At 33.4% G+C, this 22,011-nt stretch overlaps 4 protein-coding genes and 1 long non-coding RNA gene across 5 annotated transcripts in view; 2 read left to right on the top strand and 3 right to left on the bottom strand.

Annotated features, from left to right (window-relative positions):
• Nucleotides 1-22,011, bottom strand: part of LOC139770494 (uncharacterized) — a 189,728-nt gene that overhangs the window by 55,018 nt on the left and 112,699 nt on the right. The gene's annotated exons all lie outside the window — the stretch shown is intronic.
• Nucleotides 79-3,814, bottom strand: Tektin-a (Tektin A). The gene is made up of 7 exons (XM_071702467.1): nucleotides 2,882-3,814; nucleotides 2,329-2,621; nucleotides 1,887-2,196; nucleotides 1,606-1,820; nucleotides 1,129-1,351; nucleotides 893-1,047; nucleotides 79-798 (listed from the first exon to the last, which is right to left on the bottom strand). Exons 1-7 carry the CDS (start codon nucleotides 2,951-2,953, stop codon nucleotides 585-587), a joined length of 1,482 nt encoding a protein of 493 aa, XP_071558568.1. The 5' UTR covers nucleotides 2,954-3,814; the 3' UTR covers nucleotides 79-584.
• LOC139770485 (aldehyde dehydrogenase 1A1) lies at nucleotides 2,440-7,811 on the top strand. The gene is made up of 10 exons (XM_071702468.1): nucleotides 2,440-2,545; nucleotides 4,103-4,338; nucleotides 4,691-4,795; nucleotides 5,696-5,797; nucleotides 5,882-6,047; nucleotides 6,308-6,612; nucleotides 6,687-6,789; nucleotides 6,869-7,376; nucleotides 7,451-7,525; nucleotides 7,592-7,811. Exons 2-10 carry the CDS (start codon nucleotides 4,306-4,308, stop codon nucleotides 7,659-7,661), a joined length of 1,467 nt encoding a protein of 488 aa, XP_071558569.1. The 5' UTR covers nucleotides 2,440-2,545; nucleotides 4,103-4,305; the 3' UTR covers nucleotides 7,662-7,811.
• Ndufb2 (NADH dehydrogenase (ubiquinone) 1 beta subcomplex, 2, 8kDa) lies at nucleotides 8,043-8,746 on the bottom strand. Its single transcript, XM_071702471.1, has 3 exons — nucleotides 8,538-8,746; nucleotides 8,252-8,375; nucleotides 8,043-8,165 (listed from the first exon to the last, which is right to left on the bottom strand). Exons 1-3 carry the CDS (start codon nucleotides 8,636-8,638, stop codon nucleotides 8,070-8,072), a joined length of 321 nt encoding a protein of 106 aa, XP_071558572.1. The 5' UTR covers nucleotides 8,639-8,746; the 3' UTR covers nucleotides 8,043-8,069.
• Nucleotides 10,819-22,011, top strand: part of LOC139770482 (uncharacterized) — an 81,206-nt gene continuing 70,013 nt past the window's right edge. The window contains exons 1-3 of the mRNA XM_071702465.1: nucleotides 10,819-10,887; nucleotides 17,440-17,505; nucleotides 17,799-17,848. Coding sequence (XP_071558566.1) covers nucleotides 10,863-10,887; nucleotides 17,440-17,505; nucleotides 17,799-17,848 — 141 coding nt within the window. The 5' untranslated portion in view covers nucleotides 10,819-10,862. The remainder of the gene's footprint in view (nucleotides 10,888-17,439; nucleotides 17,506-17,798; nucleotides 17,849-22,011) is intronic.

Here is a 22,011-nt window from a genome sequence, read left to right as displayed (position 1 = left end):
ACATATAAAGCATGAGGAGGTGCAGTGCTTGTAGTTACTGAAAGACACCTGACGAGTGACGAGCAATAAATATCTTTTCATAAAAATAAATGAAATATTACAATCTATAATTAAAATTTGATACATAAATGCTAATACATTTAATTTAATATAACAAACATATTATATAGACATTTAAAACATATAGGGGAACGGGGGGTAGCCCCGGACATTATTAGGCGCGTTCAGCAGACACAACTGTTGAGTCTCGTCTTATCAACAATCTGCGTTGATTGGTTGGTTCTAAAAGTAAGAGCCAATCACGTTCGACTGCTACTGAGCGGCTTGATCTGCTGAACGCGACCATTGAAATTTAGTATTCTTCATTCTGCATATGTCGAGATACGCAGAAGGGCATATTAGAATGTTTAAACAATGGCCATAGATACGCGGTATACTTAAATTTCAATAATGTCCGGGGCTACCCACTGTCCGGGGCTACCCCCCGTTCCCCTAATATAGTATAATATACGTAGATACGATTTACATATTATATGAATTTTAAATAATTCTCCTTGTTACACATTGTGCGTATATTTAATTTATTAAAATCCAGACAAGTCCGTGGTAGAAGGGAAGAATGAACGCAGTAGTTGGCCTCGTTCTTTGTCTATGTACAAAGTCTTCCGTTTTACCATTATTTCATGTTCAAGAGTGCCTCTTGCCTTGACTAATTCCGCCTGAGATTCCTCAGCGCGTTTTAATTCTGCCAACATAGCAGAAGTATGTTCGCCAAGTGATTTTACTTCTTCAACAAGACTAAATAAAATAAAAATGTTTTTGTTAATAATACACTTTTTTGTTATCAATGCTATTTGTTAGATAACCATTTCCTCTTTATTCAAGGACTTACCCAAATTGAGGTATATCTCGACAACTTTCAACATTGCGTCGATTCAATCTATTATCTAATCTTGTTTGTGCTAATTTCATAGCATTGTTTAATCCCTTCGTTGAATCCCGAAGTTCCTCAATCAGCTTTTCCGTACTTGCTAGTTCATGCAAGCACTAAAAATAAAAATGTTTCTTCCGTTATATTTCACATAATCTTTTGCATGTCCTGTTTATTGTTGCGTTCACAGATCTTACGCGAAGTAATTCCTTTTCTAGTTGCTGAAGGCAATCTTGCGTGAGTTTCACGTTTTCTGCAAGTGCAATGTCAACGCGAGTCGCTTGATCGCGTAGATCTTTAATGGACTTAGCGTATATATCGTTCAAAGTGGATCTTAATTTTATTGATCTTTGTTTAGCAGTCTCGCCAGCGGTTAATACTTCTCGCGTGAAGTGTTCGTAGCTTGTAGGAGTTGATTGACTAAAAAAAAAAAGAAAAATATCGATTATATAAACTGATTACAGCAGAAATTGAACGCTGAAAGCAGCAAAGTTGTATTATCTCGAAACAGCAAAAAATAAAGCAACTTCACGGATACGTTTATTAATCGTTACTATTAATTACCACTGTTTCTTAAATTTGAATTTTAAATTTTAAAAAACGAGAAGTTAAAATTTTTCTATTAGTGACGTTCTTTCGTCAGCCTAGCACATATAAAATAAATGCAAACTCACTCGGCTGGAAATCTCGTAGCTCCAGCTTTCCATAATAAAAGCGGAGAATCGTTAGACAAATTCACACATACGGAGTCTAGATTGTAAGTATGAATTTTGTCGGACCAATCATTCTCCGCCCGCGCTTTCGCGGACTTCAGTTCGACCATCTGCATCTCGATCTGCTCGCGGGTTCTGTTTAGCAAATCTCGTATCTCGGAACAAAGCGCTATTTCCTGGAAACGTAACGCGAATTAAGACGCGAGGAGACGGCATTTCGATGAATTAATCCGAGATTCAACCTTCGTGAGTTGCTCTTCGACGTTATCGCGAACGAGATCAGAGTCCAGGCGAGAGGAGCGTAATTGCAAAAAATCGCTCGCGATCGATACAGGGATGGTCAATATCGATAAAGAACGCTGTACACGACGATGCTCGGCCTCTAACAATTCCATCTCTTCCGCAATGGTAGCGATAATATGTTCTAATTCCGCCTTCCAACGATACACCACATTAGCCCGTGTCTTCAAATGTTCCGTCGTTTCCGCTTGCACCTTGTCGGCTGCCGCATACGCTCGATCCACACATTGTCTTGCAGCACTGGCCGTAACTCTATTTATGATAATAAATAGTAAGTACTCAACTTTTAGGAAAAATTACGGAATATAATCCTCCACTAATGGATCCTCGAATAAAATTCTAAATGCAATTTTTAATAATCGCAGATTATATTGAATCACGTACTGGGATACGCGAATTTTCTCATTCGATTGCTGAAAGATACTCAAATTGTGCGCGCGCCATTCACTTGGTCCGTAGCGAGTGATGGAATATTGATCTGCGACTGGTCTCAAACCCGTTATTCCACCCTCGCGAGAACAGGTTACTCTGCCCGTAGCCCATGGACCAAGAGGTCCCATTGTGTGTTCCGGCTTTGAGGGATATTCATCCTCAGGCTGAGGTAAATAAAGCGGAGGTTTCTCGACGTTGTCCCCGCAGCCACATTCGTGCTCCATCGCAAGGCACGGTTCTGTCTTCTAGTTCGAAATTTATCATATGAGATGAAAACAGTAGATTGCGTACGTGTGTATATGTGTGTAATAAAATAATGAATAAATACAATTTTTTTCGCAACTTTACACGCCGTCCAGCATTCGCTTTCCATACATACATTAGTTCTTTTAAGAATAGCCAATTTATGCATATATTAGTGATACATTTATTACTGTCATGTCAGTCATGTGTATCGGTATGTGTAATTTATGTAAATTAGTGACCCCTTACAGATAGAACTTACCTCAGTTTGTTGTTGCGAAATGTGCTGCGGGCTATCAGCAGAATAATCATGTTCGTTCGGAATATCCAACATTTCGTAGGATAATCGAAAAAGCGAAGTAGTTAATGTACGTAGCGTATTTTACTTATATTTTAAAGAGGTATACTGAACATAGGATACAGTTGAATTGTACATTTAGGCGCAGTAGAATTTCTGTGAATTTAAGCTGTCGTCCGTAAACACGCCTGCTAAACCGGACTTATCGATTTAATACGCACAGCTGAACGAATCGCATCATTCTTCTAAAGAAGGGGTGATGTTTTTAACCTAGTTCGTTTCCTTTCTGTCAAAGAAAATTTATTAATTAAAAAATTTAAAATATATGCAAGTGACTAAGTTCAAGATATTACATATCTTTCTATAATATTAAAATGAATTATCCCGTCATAAAGATGTTTACGTATTTCTCCATTTATGCAATATGTTCTTTTAACGTGGAATAATACACGAAATGCATCCGATTAAATGTCTATTAAAAGATTATTATGCTACTCATGTAGGCATTTTTTTATGTAACCTGTATGCGAAAATATTGATGACCCGGTGTTATCCTATCAAAGTTGGGGCACACGCAAAGATGCCCTATGTAAAAATTTGTTTGCCAATACTCAGATTACCGAGTCGGACAGTCTTACATTATTTGATAAGAAATTTCTTGATAAATTCGAACTGATAAAGTCGAATTAATTAAACTCGAAAGGATATATCTAGAGAAATGTGATTTAATCAGCAACTGTTACATGACTAAACAGCAGATAATTTGAAAAAGAACTATATACACACTATTCCCAAAATAGATCAAGAACTACTATACTTAGCGAAGTTTCGGGAGGAAACAGAATACGTATTCTGCTACCGAGAAATAACTGCATTGCATTATTTTTAATACATTGATTCACACAATTTAATTATTATGTCATGTTGTAGAACAATATATAAAGAATTGTAAAATAACAAAGAAATATCTTTTTTGGGATTAGAAAAAATGGCTCCAACTAATTGCAGAAATATGAGAAGATAATAATAAAAACAACACAGACATTGCACTAGTGATGTCGTTTGTTATATTTGCATATATTAACAATATTTATTATATTAACATTTCAAGTTTTGCGTTTATTACATTAATATTAATATTATAGGACGTATCGATATAATATATTTTTTTAATTTCCTTTTCAGTAAATTGTAAAGATTTGAAAGAGATACAGAAACGGATACAAATACGGTTAGCGTTGAGTTGATGTTTATAAGCAATCTTATCACGTGCCGGAAATAATCTCTCAACGATGGTAGCGACGTAGTCTCTATAAACGCTGCTCAAGCACTTAGCCGTGGGATTTACCGGTCGACTGTTGTCAAGTGTAGACATCACCGAGAAGAAAATGGCAAAGCAAGTCCAAATTAAATATACCCAAGTAAGTTAATATCTCGCATTGTTTCATTTATGCGCAACGACTCATTGTTTTTTAATTAAATATATAGATTCACACTAAATCACAAAATATTTGATCGCAAAGATTTACTAATAGAAAAATGCTTGAGTTAGAAACTACACAAAGGAACTTTTCAAGTGTTGTTTAAAGAATATATCAACTTTTATTTAAAATAGTCAAAAACATGAATTTAAATAATTTTAGTGAGTTGAGAATGGGATAAATCTAGAACGTTTTAATTTGACTTTATCAATATTTCAACTACTTATCAAGACTTTTTAAATCAGCAAGCTATTTGTATTTCATTATTAATAATATCAAATACTTTTTATAGCTATTCATTGACAATGAATTTGTGGATGCAGTGAGTGGTCGTAAATTTCCCACAATAAATCCTGCCAATGGTAAAGTCATCGCTGAAATCTCCGAAGGAGATAAGGTAAAAGACATCATATCAATTATATCACGTAGATTGTAGAACATAAGAATTGCACATAAAAGAACACAGAAAATAAAATTAACAGACAACTATAGATCGGGATCCAATAAATCTCCATACTATTATTTCAGTTGTAAACCTTTGATTACAAGATAGCTAATATTTAAAATTTTTATTTGCTTTAAATCGATTTAAGATTTAATATCAATAATGATTTAATATAGCACTGGAAAATAATTATATAAATATAAATACTATAATTTAAATCAGATTTCTTGCATTTATTCACTAAATTCCCATAGTAATCCCCGTTGTAATTTAGGCGAAGAATTTAAGACTTAGATGAATATTAAACTGAATAAAAAAATTACGTAACTTAATTGGCGTAGCTCGAAAGATTCAACTGTATATGGTTTTCGATTTTGACACAGGTGATTTGGTGTTGTTTAACTGTGCTGCAAGATGAGTATCAAAGTGTTATCTTATCATATTATTTGTATTTTGCTATCTACTTCGCGTTTTTACATCTACAAGAAACAATATTTACAGATGTCTACATGTATACGTCTATTATATGCACAGATATTTACAGCCTCCTTTTCTTCTTTCTTTCAATGTATATATTTCACAACTTTATATGTATAAAAATTGTTACAATTTAATCAATATTGCAGGCTTTTTAAGGTTTAAATTCTTTTTTTAAACATGTAAAATTTTTAAATGTAATAGAAGATTGTATAAAGATTATATAAAGTAATAATGACAGTAAGCTAATAGAAAAATTTTGCGCATTAGTTGCGTGTCACTATTAAATTTTCTTTCACCTAATACTTAGATGTTAAAAATTAGTAATATTAAAAATTGATTGACTGTAATTTAATAGAATAAATTTCTTTTCAGGCTGATGTAGATAAAGCAGTGGAAGCTGCTAAACGGGCCTTTAATAGAAATTCGGAATGGCGTACGATGAATCCACATGTCCGTGGACAACTCATGCACAAGGTAAAATTTTATGTAAAATTTATGTAAAATTTTTATACTTAATGCAAACACTAACTGCATATTAAATGTAAGTCAATAAAATAGTTCGCAGATCTCGTTACACGCGATTTAGATTATATCGCTACTCTCGATACTCTTGATAATGGAAAAACGTATGCAAGTGCTGTTGAGGATATTCAATTTGGTATTGCTGTTCTTCGTTACTATGCAGGCTGGTGTGATAAGATACTTGGAACTACTATTCCGACAGGTATTTGTTTTAAAATGGATTGTTATTTTTATAGATAATTAGTTAGATAATTACTTACATACATACATTACCGGTCAAAAGATAGCACACACAAGACACGTATGCTATCTTCTTATTCGAGAGTGTATGTGGAGAGCATTACAGCATATTAATATATTTTATTAAATTTCGCGTATCAATTATTACTTTTTCACTGTGATAGATATAATATGAATTATAAATTTAGTAACAATAAGTAATTCTATTTATTATCTGACTAGGCGACACTAGCGTTACATTGACACGAAAAGAGCCAGTCGGCGTTGTAGGACAAATCATCCCTTGGAATTATCCGTTCGTGATGGTGGCTTGGAAATGGGGCCCTGCATTGGCTACTGGATGTACTTTGGTCTTAAAGCCAGCGGAGCAAACACCTTTGTCCGCGCTTTACGCAGCCGCCCTGGCTAAGGAAGCAGGATTTCCAGCCGGTGTCGTAAATGTCATTCCAGGTTACGGTCCAACTGCTGGCGCAGCTATTGCTGAACATCCAGAAATTCGTAAAGTTGCTTTTACCGGATCCACCGAGGTATTTATATTTTATACAATATGATTGTATTAATAAAAATGTATGTATCGATATAAATTAAGTTCCTTCTCTAGGTCGGACATGCCATAATGGTAGCTGCTGGTAAAAGTAATCTTAAGCGTGTCAGCCTTGAATTAGGTGGCAAGAGCCCGCTCGTTGTTTTCGATGATGTTGACGGTACGTTGTCGGAATAATTAGGTATTTCGATACACTTTGTTGGACAATTATATTTATATCACGTTGCCTATATTTATAGTGAAAGAAGCTGCAATAATCGCGTACAATGCGATATTTGCGAATCATGGGCAAAACTGTTGCGCGGGATCGCGAACATTTGTACATTCTAAGATATACGACGAATTCGTGAAGCATGCTAAAAAGCTGGCGCTCGATAGAAAAGTGGGAGATCCATTTGATTCTAAAACCGATCAAGGCCCGCAGATCGATCAAGAGATGTTAGACAAGGTCCTGGGCTTAATCAATTCCGGCAAACAACAGGGCGCTGTTGTGGAAGCCGGTGGAAATCGCAAAGGTGACACCGGTTATTTTGTACAACCTACAGTCTTTTCAAACGTTACCGATGATATGAGGATTGCCAAAGAAGAAATTTTTGGTCCGGTTCAAACAATCTTGAAATTTGATACCATGAATGAAGTAATTGAACGTGCGAATCGCACTAACTATGGTCTTGCTGCTGGTGTAATTACCAAAGATATTAATAAAGCTTTGGAATTTGCCCAGGCTGTAGAAGCGGGTAGCGTTTGGTAAGTATACAAGAAATATGTGATAATACTTTGCTGCATGTACAGTTATGTATGTTTAATTTAATAATTTCCAGGGTAAACTGTTACGATGCTGTCGCACCCCAAACACCATTTGGCGGTTTCAAACAATCTGGCATAGGACGTGAATTGTAAGTGATAATTGATTAAACTGAACTGATTTAAATTCTGTGTTATAAAACTCGTATTTTTTTCAGGGGAGAAGAAGGCTTGAAAGAATATCTCGAGATCAAAACAATCTCCATCAATGTCACGAAGGGAAATTAATACACGAGTTATGCATGGATATATAAGCTCTTAATTTTCATTATACTTTTGTTGAAAATGTCTTAAATGAAACTTTTGTAAAAGAATATTAAAGTGATATATGCGATGAGATATATTATTCATGATATTAAAGTTTGGGAAACCAATGTACATACATCTGCTTATTTCGCTCCTTTTCTACCGTAAAGCATAGAAGAATTTATATATATTTGAGACATGTATATCTCAAAAATTAGGAGAATATATTTATATAACATAAGGTTGTAATGGATAAGAAACCAAATAATTGCATTTGAATTTTGTAAACATAACACTTTTATTCTATGTAAATGTTAAAACCTTGCAGATTCTTATCTTGGTATAATGATAAATATTTTTTACCTTTATGTAATATGGTTGTAAAATTATCTATGTCGTACGAGTCGCGGGCTCAGTATAATCATCCGGAGGTATACCTAATTCCTCGTCTGTCCACTGGGATGGATCTGGATATGGGAACTCTCCCTGAATGTAAAAAGAAATTGTTGCACTGACATATCACAGATATTAGAAATATACGAGACAAATATTAAAAATTACGTGATACTCACGACAATGTGGCCAAAGTCGTGCCAGAAATGCCATAATACCCACCACCACATAACGCCTCCGAAAATTTCAGCTATGAATACCCATTTCTTGTCTTCTTGCGGGAAATCGCGGTATACTCCATGACTAATATAAGAAAATAATGGAGTAAATTATAATAGGCACATAATGCTGCATATATTCTTTTCGTGTAAGATGCTTTCGCGTAACGAAATGCATTTGTATTGAACAATAACGAAACATTGGAACATAACCTATAACGCAGAGTTACATAATAATTCTATTTACCCGTGAGACAGCCTAACGGAGCGCAGATTTGTCGCCGCGAATTTACTTGGGCTTCTTTTATAGGCGACTTTTAATAAATTCAATCCTCGTGAAATTATCATTATTACAAATAAATCGCCACTGCCAAGCGGCACTCACAGAACTGCGTGACGTTGACGTTAATAATCGCACTCGCGCTCTCTCTCGCGCAGTCCGGCAGTCGGCGCAGTGTGAGCAGTGTCACGCATTCGATAGCTCGAGATTCTCGAGATTCTCGAGAATCGCAATGTCGACACTGTCGACAGATGTCGCGTAGTCACGGGACTCACGGGACGTGCCGAAAGCCAATGGCCAAGACGACCGTTGAAACGTGTTCAAACTGCTCCGCTGATTTTTCGCAGTTATTAGTCCAAAAAGTGAATCACAAGCGCGAAGATAACGAAAAGATTATCGCGAGCGTTACCGTGAGGTGCCGGATGTTCGTCATAATGCGTGGAACGTCACGCACAATCGCCGTCACGCCACTACACCGACATCGTGATTTCGTATCGTGATCAGGTATTGGCAATTTGATTCTCTACGCGTCTCGAATCCATCGAAATCGTCCTCGTATTCGAATTGACTTTAATCGAGTACAAAAGGACAGTGAGAGCGGTATCGGGAGTGCCGGAGAAAGTGTCGGGCGACTGTCATATTATGCGCAGATACGGTATATATCGCGTTGGTGAGAACACTCGATAGTTTCGTCAAATAAACTCCGCGCGACCATAGTATCCGTACGTGTGAATTTTCCACAGGTATACGCGCGCGCGCACGCGAGTTAAGCGTAATAAACGTAGTCTTCGTACGCGTCATAAAACGTAAATTTTATTATATGCATAGTAATTAATCGAAAGACTTTCCTTTTCATATATTTTATGTAACTTTTAGATCGAAATATACAATAATAGCTAGCCGTGATTAAATCGTGGTGTTAATATATTATACTGCAACAGTTATAAAAATCTCATGTTTCTATATATTTCATATTTATGTGTAATTCTATATTTTCTATATTTGAGAGAATCAATTCTAAGAAGACGGCTTTTACTAAATTATTTTACGGCAATTACAAGAATAATTATCTTGATTCGGAAGTCCTTTTGAGGTACGCGTCTAATAAAAATATCGTGTTTAAAAATAAATCCTTTCAGCGGAAAATTCAGAAAGTGATCGTCTCGTAATAAAATGCATCGCATATACATCAACTGTTACAACACAAGGGGAGCTTTCCAGCAAGCGGGCGGATACAAATCGACACAAGTGTCGTTTTGTCTTTGTTACTCATTACCAAAAAAGAAAGATAGAATGACGTTTGTGTCGACTTGTGTCGCTTGCTGGAAAGCTCCAATTGTATCCGCGATCCACTTTTATGTAGGTATCACAAAGTCGCGTATTTTTTCTGTTCGAATACATCGAAAGTACAATAGGTTCGTGATTATCTCGCCAGCTGTGAATTTATGTTATTTTATAAAAAAAATTATGTCTTTTATTACTTAGATTTCTTTCTCTTTATTATATCTTTTACCTTTTATAATATTTGAATAGCGTTGAGAGTATATGCTCTTTGCGCATTGATGAAACGTTATAAAAGCCGTAATATATTTCGAATTTTAATTAAATCAAATATTTTTATTTTCTAAAGGTTTTAGATTAATATCTATTAATAACTATGAAAAATAAAAATCTTTTACCAATTATTTATGTAAAAGTATTAAGTAAAGATATTGGCCAAACGCCAAAATAATAATATAAATTTTCGAATATTATTTTGCGTTTTTCGTGTTCAACATTAAAAACAAATTGAAATAAACTAGCGGATTCCACGAACTTTTAATGTTGAATTATTTTAATGTTAATAAAAGAGATCTCTGGATTAATACTGTTTCCAAATTGTGTAAATTATAATCAATTAGTCAATAAATGCAAATAAAAATAATAAAGTTGCACATATTTCATGTTTAGTTTTAACTTAATACAAGCTTAAATAGAAATTTATCTAGAAAAATATTAGAGAGGATTTAATTAGAAAAAGTATAAAATTAAATCGAAAATATAAATAGAATGTATCAAGTGCCCAAAAGTTTATCGAGCGTTTGTTATCACCGACAAATACGTATGATATATTTATTTTTATCGAGAATATGCCAAAAAGTATATCAATCGTTTGTTTTATCAGAAGTAGTAAAACACTTTTTAGATATTTATTGTAATACGAAATTAATTCACAATTTTATTATTATTTGTTACAGATTTCAACCGACACATTCTTCGCCAGACAATGATATCGATGAAACAACGGAGAAAATGACGATGGCGACACATTCTGATGGTGAGTACATTTATTTATTTATTTGTACACCATGAATCGATGCCGTAGAAAGCAGGCAAACACTTGGTTTTTAAAATATATGTATAAATTCCAAAAGAATTATATATTTTATATCAGTAAATTATATTATTTAACATAACGTTTTTAAGTGGTAAAGAAAAGCTGCCGGCGTCCGTTCCATTTTGTCCTCCTTTTACGAGATTAATTTACGACAGCTTAACATTCGATGGAAGTCGTAGAAGTATATCAGCCGCGGAATGTTCGCCATTATACGCGGTACGGCTGAAACTCGGGGCGCAAAGGGGCGCACTCGTATCTTTAGGGGAGCGTCGCGACGCGCTGCTATTGGCTGAGCAAACGCTTTTACAAGCTGCAGCGAGGCATTTGATCCCTCGGTAGCAACCCTCCCGAGACTTATCTCGCATTGGCGCTTTAACCATAACGCGGCCCCCGGTCGTACCTAATAATATGTTTTATAGAGGCCGTCGTCCAGTATCTTTCTCCGACGAACGAGCTCTTAACCGTAGATACAAGACACCCGTGTAACTTGGGACAAAATTGTCTTCGCAGAAATGCGCAGAATAAAATAGTATATATTTAAACATAGAACATTAATATTCTACTTAAAACACAAGAAAAAATAAAGTGCCATTTTATATAATATTTCTTTACAATATAATTTAATCTGTATGCATACACACATTTTACATGCGTGAATTTGCGTTTTTAATACTTTTGACATTTTTACATTAACACTTTTAGCATGCTACTGTATGTATCGTTGGTGGTACATGACAGCGTGAAAAACTCAAGAGTCCTGTATTCATAATATAAACATTTACATGTCAATATAATATTATTTTTCCACATTCTAGCATTAGATAATTCACTAGAATACTGTCATTTACATCTCGATACGCAGAATTTAATTAGTTTTCTCGCTAAAGAGTTATAGTTTACTTATGTTATTATATTAAATTAAAAAACACGAAACATTAATTAAGTCAAGCAAAATTATCCATAAGGTATTCTTCACAATTAATTATACTTGTCAGTACTTTTAACATTTTTCTTAAAATATGAATATGATCTACTCCTCACATTTCTTATCTTAACAACGCAGATAATGATTTGTTTTGCCGAAGAAAAATCGGCTTTATTAAAAATTATACTATTAATTTATTAAGAATTACGGTATTCTGTTATCTCTCAAATCAAAAAAACATTGCTGTATAAACGAACAAGATATGGTATATCTTTTCGATATACTAATTTTTTAATATACAAAATTATTAAATTAAAACTTATCTCTATCTGGATGCGCAATACATAATATAAAACGTTTCCATAATAATATAAGATTTTCTATAAATCTTTCTTTTCTACATTCACATGTTCGATGTCCAGATCAAAACGTTTTGTGTAATTTATTTATTTCTATGATTTACACATACGCACACAAAACCAATCATATAATAGTTATTAAAGTATTAAAATATAATATTCTTTTGATAAATAACTAAATGCATTTATTACACTTTAATGGTATCGATAAATAGTATAGTGACTGTTTCTTTAGTCAAAAATGTATTGTATAATCGTGTTTTGCATCTCTAGATAGATTAAATCGCACATATAAAAAATGTATCAATAAAATAACACATAGAAGATATTTACTCCTATATTGTAATTTGAGTATAATTCCGAAGATTCACACGCAGATGTAATATAATTTTGGGAGGGATATGTTATATGTGCAAGTTATCTGAAAAATTACAGTTTCGCAGTTGCAATACTTTTTGATATTGTAGATCTAATTAGCTGTGTATACATATATATAGCATATTCGATTATATCAAAATATTGTAAATCCATATATAGACATGATATAAATCTATACTGTATAAATCTACTGTATTCTAAAAATATTCTGGCAACGATTGTATGATCTGATTGCTTTCACACGATGTTTGCAAGTATCCCATGATGAGATACGTGCACATATTGGCAAGACGTGCCAGCGCATCGCCCGCGATTGTTAATTCATAAATTTGGCGTTGCCATTTCGGTTAGCGGCAGTGTCTATATCATCACGGTCACTTTCGGTTTTGAGAGGGGAGACTTATTGATGGTCCGCGTTTACGAGGCCGTTCGGCGGTTTTCCGCATACATTCCCCGCAGATTAAGAAAAAGAGCGGACTAAGTTGCACCCCTTTACGATCGCGTAAACTGCATTGGATTGCAAATTCTCGAGCACATAATAACGATCTCATCGTCATCCCCGTCCGTCGTTCCCGCGGCAAAGAAACTGGGGCCTGTAGATTAGATGGCTCGTTCGATGGACGATACGAGAAATATGTCGGCTCGTATCCCATTACCCGAGTGCGCCACCCCTCTTTGGCTGACGTGGCGCGCACGCTATTTCGCTCGTCCCTTCGCCCCACAGAACGAACCGTTCTGGCGGAGAGATGCTGCGAGAGAGAGAGTGTTTCCATGGATACCAAGTCGGCCATCTTGGTCCATGGGCGTGAGGGATACGATAGACCGAAGGAAAATCCGATAAATTTACTGCGACTACGTGGGAACGGGCGGCTTCGTTCCAAAATGGCGACTCATCTTGCAATATGCTCAAACTGTGATAACTTAAATATTTGCATTTTATATATGATTTCGTGCCTTTTCTTATGTATATTATTTTTTTGTTAAACCTATTTTCTAAACATTTTTCTAAACAAAAATTATTATTTAAACTTGCCAAATCGATTGTAGAAAGACTATGCCAATTTTTAATAATCCCGTTGATTTTATAAATATTAGAGTGTTCGGAAAGTTGATAACGATTAAATAAATTTAATATTTAACTCTTTCAATAATATATGTATATACATATAAAGAAATGTTTTTGCAGACATTTGTTCGAATACGGACGGAAAATTACGAAATACTTTTGCTAAAAAAAAATGTGGTTATAATATATTTTTTATATCGTCAATATATCTATGAAAAAAATTCCTTTTTTATCGTCGGTGGTCGCCAATGTCACGTAACTTATCGCATGACGGAATAACCAAGATTAAAGGTAGATAGGAATGAGCGTGGCGAAAAAGAAGCTAAAAAAGCAGTAAAACTGGTACGGATGCGACTTTAGCCGAACGTCTGAGAATCGCATTCTCTTCACGCGTATTTGGCATTATTGTACGGCCAACGTTCCGCGATGTGGTGTTTCTTCAACAGAAGGTTTAGGTGAATGGGTCGCTAAAGGCATACTTTTATTGCGCCTGTAAATATTATAACCTCCATTTGCTTTCTTCGTCTTCTTCTATAACTAAAGATCTTTCATAATCGAAAAGGGCGAAGTATAACTCCCAAAGAATACTATCGAGCTATTGTGTTTTCGGTATCCTATAAATCTTATGTGCTTGTAGAGATAATATTTATATAACGAAGAAGTTAAGAGTGAAAATGTGGAGTAATTATTTATTTTATATATTTGTGCAATTGCGAAAGTTTATGCGTGCATTGATTTTTTTACATTACTTTAGAACGATTGTTGCATCACATAATGTACAAATAACGCGGTTTCGTGAAGCATCAAAAACTAAATATCACTAGCGATAGTAGCTGCTTCGACAGCCAGTCGCTTAACCGTGTACCATTTTGACAAGGGCTGCGCACGGTTTCTTTTATCTGTCAATAAAAACGTGCTACATGCTCTGTTTCCTTGGTAACAATCGCGTAATGTGCCTCCTCCTTCGCAATGAAGTCCTTCAATATGTCTCGTGAAAGTAGCAAGAAAGTCGTTGTCCGCCGGTACTTTTAACGCGGTAGCAGCTGCTGAATCGCCAATTGGTTTCGCCAATCTATTTAGAAGAAAGAAAAAATTATTGTTATTTTTTTAAACTGTTTTATATATTCGATCGTAATAATGCCGTTTTACTTCAATGTTAACTGACTTTTACCTCATATTTCTATACTTTACAATTATTATACTTGAAAATGTAATGCTATTTATTTTGTTATTTATGATAGAAAATATCTTTGATACGAATTTAATTTTTTCGTAACAAAAATTTTGGAAAAAATCTAACTACGAGAATATTAAGTTTTTGCGGATAAAGATTTTTAATACTAAGTAAACAGGTTAAAAACTTTGCTGTTTGACTAATTCAAATTTTAATTTAATAGCATTACATTGAAGATTTACTGGTATAAAAATTAAAAATCAAGACAAATAAAAATCTTTCGTTTTTTTATAAAAAAAATTGATAGTACATTATTTTTACGTGATAGAAATTATTTTTACGTGCAAATAAAGTAATACAGTTTACCATTTATATGAGAGTCAATCTTTGGAATCTTCATGACTTCATGCATCTATATGTCCATTAGATTATTTGAATTTACAGAACTTTTCGGAATTTTCTTTCGGAATATCATTGGCTTATTCGAAGAATTCTCCGGAACTTTATTTGTCGTTGGTTTATTTGAATCTGTAAAATTTATCGGAACTTCATGTATCTTGAATAAGTCATGTATCCAATGATGAAAGAACTTAGTGCCAACGGCCTCAGTATTTTCCGTGTTGGATTTAGGAGTCTTGGCGCCTAGAAAAATTGTACAAAATATTATTAGAAAACTTTTACTCGAATAAATATCAACGATAAAGCATTATCTTATAATAAATTGAACCGATCATTTTTAGTACGTTCTACGCGCTTTTAATAAAATGATACGAAACGCGCGCACAAGATTATTGACCATATAAATAAATATTATATACATTTATTAGCACAAAATTTATTTACCTGCCAGACTTGCAATTGCCAACAAAAGGAATAGCAGCACAACTTTGTGTTCGGCCATTTTAATATTTTCTGTTGCCTACATCGTTTGCACGCAGTATTTATACACGATCTACCTGTACCGTCAAGTGCCTTGATAACCGATTCAGGTTAATAGACATTTTCTAATTACTAAATTATTGTATGCTGTAATTTCTGTCCGTCCCGCATGGAAAGATATGTACGAGTTTATTAAGCAGTTGCTAAGTTAGTTTCTCAGTAGCATACGTGTCTATAAAATATTTTTACTGTCAGTAATTGAGGTTACTGGTGTAATTTTATCAGAATACATTTCCACAATTTATAAGCTTTTAGATATTATTTTACGATTTAATTATAAAAAATTTTTATGTGAAAATATCGAAGTTATAATATTTTTCCATTATATATAACGAATTATAGTATCAAAGTTGTTTAATCGTACATTCAAGCTCGTAATTGTGCTTACACGTAGTCCACATATTATTAATTTTTACAGCTGAAAAAATATTGATATTTCCCGTAACACATTTTGTCTTTCATCTTGCCAGTTTAATTGACATTATAGCAATTAATTGACATTAACAAGTTTTGATTGTTAATAACAAATTTGTACTATTCTTACATGCAAATTCTTTAGATTGTTGTTTGATGAAAATCCTCGCAAGATTAATTGGATTATGCACAATAAGGAATTAAATGCCATTTTCGCGTGATTTTTAGTTTTGTACTGATTTTTGTTCTGTGGATATAAGATTTTTTAAAAACGCATGGAATTATATCTGAGGATGATTATAGTTCGATCATTATATTTGAGATAACGTTGGCGCAAAATTTTATTTCTGTTTCGCGAAATTTACTTTAACGGAAATGTAAGTTTGGAATTGGTTCCGCATTGCAGAACTGTGCCCAATTGTTATCCTATAAGCAATGATGCTAGCGAGTTCACAAAACAAGACATAAAACGTTATCCGTTTATTGAAATTTCAATTTAAGGAATAGAAGAATACAAAATAAGCTGAATATTTGATTCTATAATTTTCTATAATACGTTAAAGTTTTCGTGATAACGAACTAACTGGCACACGTTTATTTTTTCATGTGTGTACAACGTACGTCGAGCGTTTGCCGCGCCGTACGTTATATTGTTTACATATATAGGGTCGCCCCCGCCCGCTCTATATCATTCGCACGGCGATGCCCGAGCCGGTAGGCAGCGGCGCATTACGCATCATTACCTCTCGAAGCGCGATCGCGACAAGCAGCAGACAAACACGAGATCATCCGTTATGAACAATTTAATAAATTATCAGCTCTCGCGTTCAGCTAACTTTCGCGATTAACGATCCGCAAGCATATATCGAGGCGACGACTATTTAGCGAAACAGATATCTCGCGCAATTGATTTACTTCAAACAGAAATGGAAACGACAAAGCAAGAGAATTACAATAAACTATTGTTTCATTATTATATTTACGGGAGATGATTTCTTTAAGAACATTTGAATCTCGTACATGTACAGACTGGTGTTATGTTATCGATTTTTTTCGGAAATAGATCGAGTGGATTGTAGCTTTAAACGCGTTACTTTTTCTTGATAATAGGATGTGTGGCGCGTTTAATTAACATCGGGAATGTTGCCGGAATTACACAATATCGCGCAATCGTTATACATATAATTAGTTATTATGTATTGTAATTAACCGAGTGTCGTGTTGTATTATGTGACAGCAACCAAAGAATCTGAGAGGAGGAGGGGACCTGGGAGGCATCGGGCGACGGCGGACCAACCATGGGGTGAGTAATTTACTATTTAAATATAACTTGTTATTTTTTTTAGATTTAACCATTTATTTCGAGTACTTACTTGGATTATTTAGATGAGAATTAAAGATAAAAATATTTACTCAAAATTTCATATCAATATTTTAGATCTTAAAAGATTTTCTCTTTTTTGGAAATTATGTAAATGTCGCATTGGATATCTACTTGAAAAACGAATAAAGATTTTGACGCGTAATGATTATCTGTTAAAATATTAATTATATTTTGGAAGCTCTTATAATGGATTTTATATTTTTATGTTACAGATCAGCGTAGTTACAACGTGGTCACAACTCCGCTGTTGCGCATCGTATCGGTGAGTACTAAATTATATTTTACTCTAAGTTAAAATAATAGATCTGAATGAAAATTATATCAAATATATGTAAAATATATATCTACAAATATGACAGAATATAAAAATATTGCTAGTAAATGTAACACATTATAGATTCACTGTCTCATTGTCAGATGAATAGGTTAAAATTGATTACTAATAATATTTATTTTGGATTTTATTAATTTGTTAATTTTTTATATCAGATAAAATGAGCTCTTGGTAAAAAATAATAAAATAATTTTTGCATAAGAAGAATTGTTTTTAAACCTGATAAGATATTATCATTCTTTATACTTTTTGCCACATATTTCCATGGATAAGATTTTCAGGAAATGCAATTAAGAAAATACCTAAGGATGTAATATGTTAGTCATTTGGAAAATTTTTGTATAAAGTACGTTGTAATTGATTAATTTTTGAATTCGTTGCTTAAATTAATTGCAAAAAAATGAGAAAGTGCCATGCAATAAATATTTCGCCATGAAATAGAAGAAAGTCTATAATAAATAAAATTTTTTAAAGAAACCAAGAGACAAAATTAATTGAGGAATATAAATAATATCGTAACTGGAAAATCAGTGACAAATGATATACGTGTAAGCGAAGTTAGAAGAGCGAAGTTTACACTTTAGCGGGCAAACTCTATGTGATACCATTAACTTATTTTCATTACTTTGAACATAAAAACTATTATAGATTTGATGTTTTTGTATTAGGATGTTTGTCTTCTATTAATTTTCAAAATATTTTGCACTAATAAGTTATACCTTCGTTCGATATTTTTATTCGGGAAAAATCAGTTCTCTATAGATATTCAGATCAGGACACGCGTATTGTAGAATTTTTCGGAATGGATTCTGATTAAAATGGTTTAGTTATTTCCTAAATTTCTATTACGTTTTCTAGAAAAAAAACGGTATAATTTATTCCAAAAAGTTCCATAATACGTGCCTTGATTGGTCAATAAATCTGCTTTACAAAAATAATGTAGTCACATTCATAAAGACAGTCATGAACATATATGTATATCAAAAGCGGTAAGTTTAAAATTATTTTCTTCTTTTATCAGGCACAGAAGTGTAAATTTAATGTTTTCGAAGACAGTATGCTTTCTATTTGAGGTATATGTATAAGTACATGCGGAGCCGTACAGGCTATAAATCTAAAGTAGACGGAAGCATTTATGTTTACTAAATACGTGACGTCTAATTTCTCGCACGTTAACTTTGTTGCGATAACGAGGACTAGAATTATTACTGGCACAGGGATCCTTAGAAAATTAGGAGGCCGTTCGCCCACTAACCGCCAATCATCGCTTCATAAAATTCGCTATGCGTGTAAACCCATTACACGAATTTAAAGGCATTGCCCGAAGGATCATGTCGGTCTTGTTCTTCGGCGTTAAGTGTTTCGCCACCGTTTTTTTTTCTGCGAAAAAAAAAACGAAAAATATGTTGCCTCCCTCGTAATCGTCGTAATCACGAACGAGATACGTTTTTCGCGCGTACGTCGTCGCTGTTCCTCAATATCAAGCGAGCCGCCTGTAATTGCCGAAGAGAAGCAGCCATAGGCTGCGGGGACGCGTATAAACCAGTATCCAAGTAAGCTTGATATTTTCGGTTCGTAAAACTTTATGGATGGTAATATCTCCTACAGCGTAGCGCTCAGCAGATACTAAAACTTCTCCGGACTGCCCTATATAAATGTATAGGAAGTCTCATCAACGTAACCCTCTAGGTCTGTACTATTCGCTTCTTCGATTTTTTCGTCGTTGCTGAATCATGCAAAAAAGGCATTTAATATTTCGCGAATATAGAATGTTAATATACTTGCTAAAGCTGATACGTGGATATCCAGATTTCAGGTCTTTCCATTTAATCAAAACTATTTCTTTCTTGGAATATTTTTTTTAATTACTATTTAATTGCAATGTCAAGGTTTGCATTTGTTCTTGTTAATGTCTTTATACTTATATATATTTTACATATTTATGTATCTAGTTTTTTTTAGAAATATACATAGTTATCAATATAACGAATGTGAAGGCAACTAGATTAAATGTATGTCGACACATACATTAAATATAGTGTTATTTAATTTTGTAAAAATGTTAAGAATATGTTGGAAATATTTATTAAACCGGGGATAACTGTTCACTAAGAGATAACTATTCTTAAAATCCTACTATATCTACAGAAGGACTGTTCAGGTATCTTCTTTTCCAACATGTATCAATTAACATTACGAAGACTCTCGTTAGATGGCAGTTTTTGATGTGACTTTTTAGCTACTCCCTCCCCAGTGTAAAAAACTATTGAATATTTTTTTCAATCAGGGAAATCTCTATATTATATAAATTTAAGCTACGCAATTAAATTTATTTCTTAATAATGAGAATAAAAAAGACAAAGAATAAAATTCATGCAGAGTAAATTTTAGTATTTTTACGACATGATTGAAAAGAATATGAAAAGAATATAAAAAATGTGAGTCAATACATAAAAATATGTAGGTGTAAATTTAATATATTAAACAAATTTTAATTTTAAAAAATTTTTTACACCTCCGTCTATTTATCTTGCGAACTACATTAAATTGCATATATTAAGAGAGAGTCATGGTACTATACAATTACATATTTTTTTAAGCTTATCAGTTTTATAGTCAATGATAATTTATGTCTGCATATTTTAATATATGCTGCAAATAAAAAATATAATTTTTGTAGCAATAATAATAATTGTTCTCTGATTGGTAAGATGTATTAAACAGAAATATCGCGTTTATTAGTTAACTATTACCGTTTTTTATTAACATTATATATGTTAATAACATTATATATGTAAACGCATCGTTGAACGTATCACAATGTTTCTGTCTTTAGTTTTTACGATATAATTAATTTAACAACTGATATTCTTTTTCAATTTCATTATTATTTTATTGCCAATATCCATATTATTCTTAATGTGGAAATATCCAACTGTTTTGATAATATATGTCGTATTCAGACACATTTATGAATTATAATACATAAATTACGTAAGATTCTATAGAAAAGTGTACATTACTTTATTATTTACGTATTGATGAGATATATACTGAGAGTTTAATCAGTATATGACGGAAAGGTTTCGTATATCGCGTTTTCACTCTGACTTTTTCCCGCCGCGACAGGTTTCTGAATTGACACTTTATCTCAAGTCATCTGAGAAAACGGCATCGCAGGTTTCGGCCACGAAAGGCGACGGCATAACGTTGAAAGATGCACCGCGTATTTGTTCGTACACCGCGATAATAAGTTGAGCAAACAACGAACGAGTCGTCTTTGGCGACGGCCGTCGGATCTCGAAGGACTCGACTGGTTTCAGTAACCAAGACGAGCGATCAGTTTCTCTTGAGCGGCACATCTAACTACATTGCATTTATATATTCTTTCGCGGAATATAAAGAAATTAAAATTTGGTGATTTTAATATCGATTCATCGTAATCTGCAAGTGCTCGTTAAAGCCACAATCTGAGAAAACGAGTATAATAGTGATAAATTATATGTGAAAAGTGTGCTGTTTTGTCATTATAAAGTGATTGTAGCTCGTATTATTCTATTCTACAATGAGTGAATACACAAAACACATGACAGATTTAAGGTATATTAATAGATAATAAGTGCTTCTGATCCGGAATGCTAGATTATTTGTTAGCAGAACAGTAATTTACCAAGCGAATGTTTCGAGTTCGATACCACCCATAATATTATAATTTCCAGTAGGAAATATTATTTTATTGTGATAGAAATAAGAATCCAAAACATATCCAAGATAACTTAGTAATATATTTAACGAAATCAAAGTAGAAGAAGGAGAAAAAGAAAGTTATTCTGACACTACTGCACGTGTATCAGAAAATTAGAAAAATTCCAAGATGCAACTTTTCATCTGTCGAGAAAGGCGTGTATATTACAAGGATTATAGTGCGGTGTCATGTGTTCGAGTTTTCGAATTAAAACATAGTAAAACAATAAGTATAATGCAATAAAAAACTGAATAAACGCCCGCGCAAATGCAATTTAAAGATTTCATACACATGAAGGTAATTACTAAATCTTTTTTCTTTTTTTTTTTTTTTAGTAGATGAAATT

This window comes from Temnothorax nylanderi, unplaced genomic scaffold (assembly GCF_030848795.1).
Source record: "Temnothorax nylanderi isolate EJ_2023f unplaced genomic scaffold, tnyl_v1.0 TNYL_tig0030_pilon, whole genome shotgun sequence".
Taxonomy (NCBI): domain Eukaryota; kingdom Metazoa; phylum Arthropoda; class Insecta; order Hymenoptera; family Formicidae; genus Temnothorax; species Temnothorax nylanderi.
This window is presented reverse-complemented; position numbering and strand designations above follow the sequence as displayed.

Excerpts from the sequence above, each read along its gene's own strand:
- Tektin-a (XM_071702467.1), bottom strand. The coding sequence starts at position 2,953 with ATGTTGGATATTCCGAACGAACATGATTATTCTGCTGATAGCCCGCAG. Across the intron at positions 1,821-1,886 it reads TCGAAGAGCAACTCACGAAG|GAAATAGCGCTTTGTTCCGA; the intron begins GTTGAATCTCGG and ends TTACGTTTCCAG. Across the intron at positions 1,048-1,128 it reads TAGAAAAGGAATTACTTCGC|TGCTTGCATGAACTAGCAAG; the intron begins GTAAGATCTGTG and ends TTTTATTTTTAG.
- LOC139770485 (XM_071702468.1), top strand. The coding sequence starts at position 4,306 with ATGGCAAAGCAAGTCCAAATTAAATATACCCAA. Across the intron at positions 5,798-5,881 it reads GTGGACAACTCATGCACAAG|TTCGCAGATCTCGTTACACG; the intron begins GTAAAATTTTAT and ends TCAATAAAATAG. Across the intron at positions 7,526-7,591 it reads TCTGGCATAGGACGTGAATT|GGGAGAAGAAGGCTTGAAAG; the intron begins GTAAGTGATAAT and ends TATTTTTTTCAG.
- Ndufb2 (XM_071702471.1), bottom strand. The coding sequence starts at position 8,638 with ATGATAATTTCACGAGGATTGAATTTATTAAAAGTCGCCTATAAAAGA. Across the intron at positions 8,376-8,537 it reads TCCGTTAGGCTGTCTCACGG|TCATGGAGTATACCGCGATT; the intron begins GTAAATAGAATT and ends TTCTTATATTAG. Across the intron at positions 8,166-8,251 it reads ACGACTTTGGCCACATTGTC|GGAGAGTTCCCATATCCAGA; the intron begins GTGAGTATCACG and ends TTTTACATTCAG.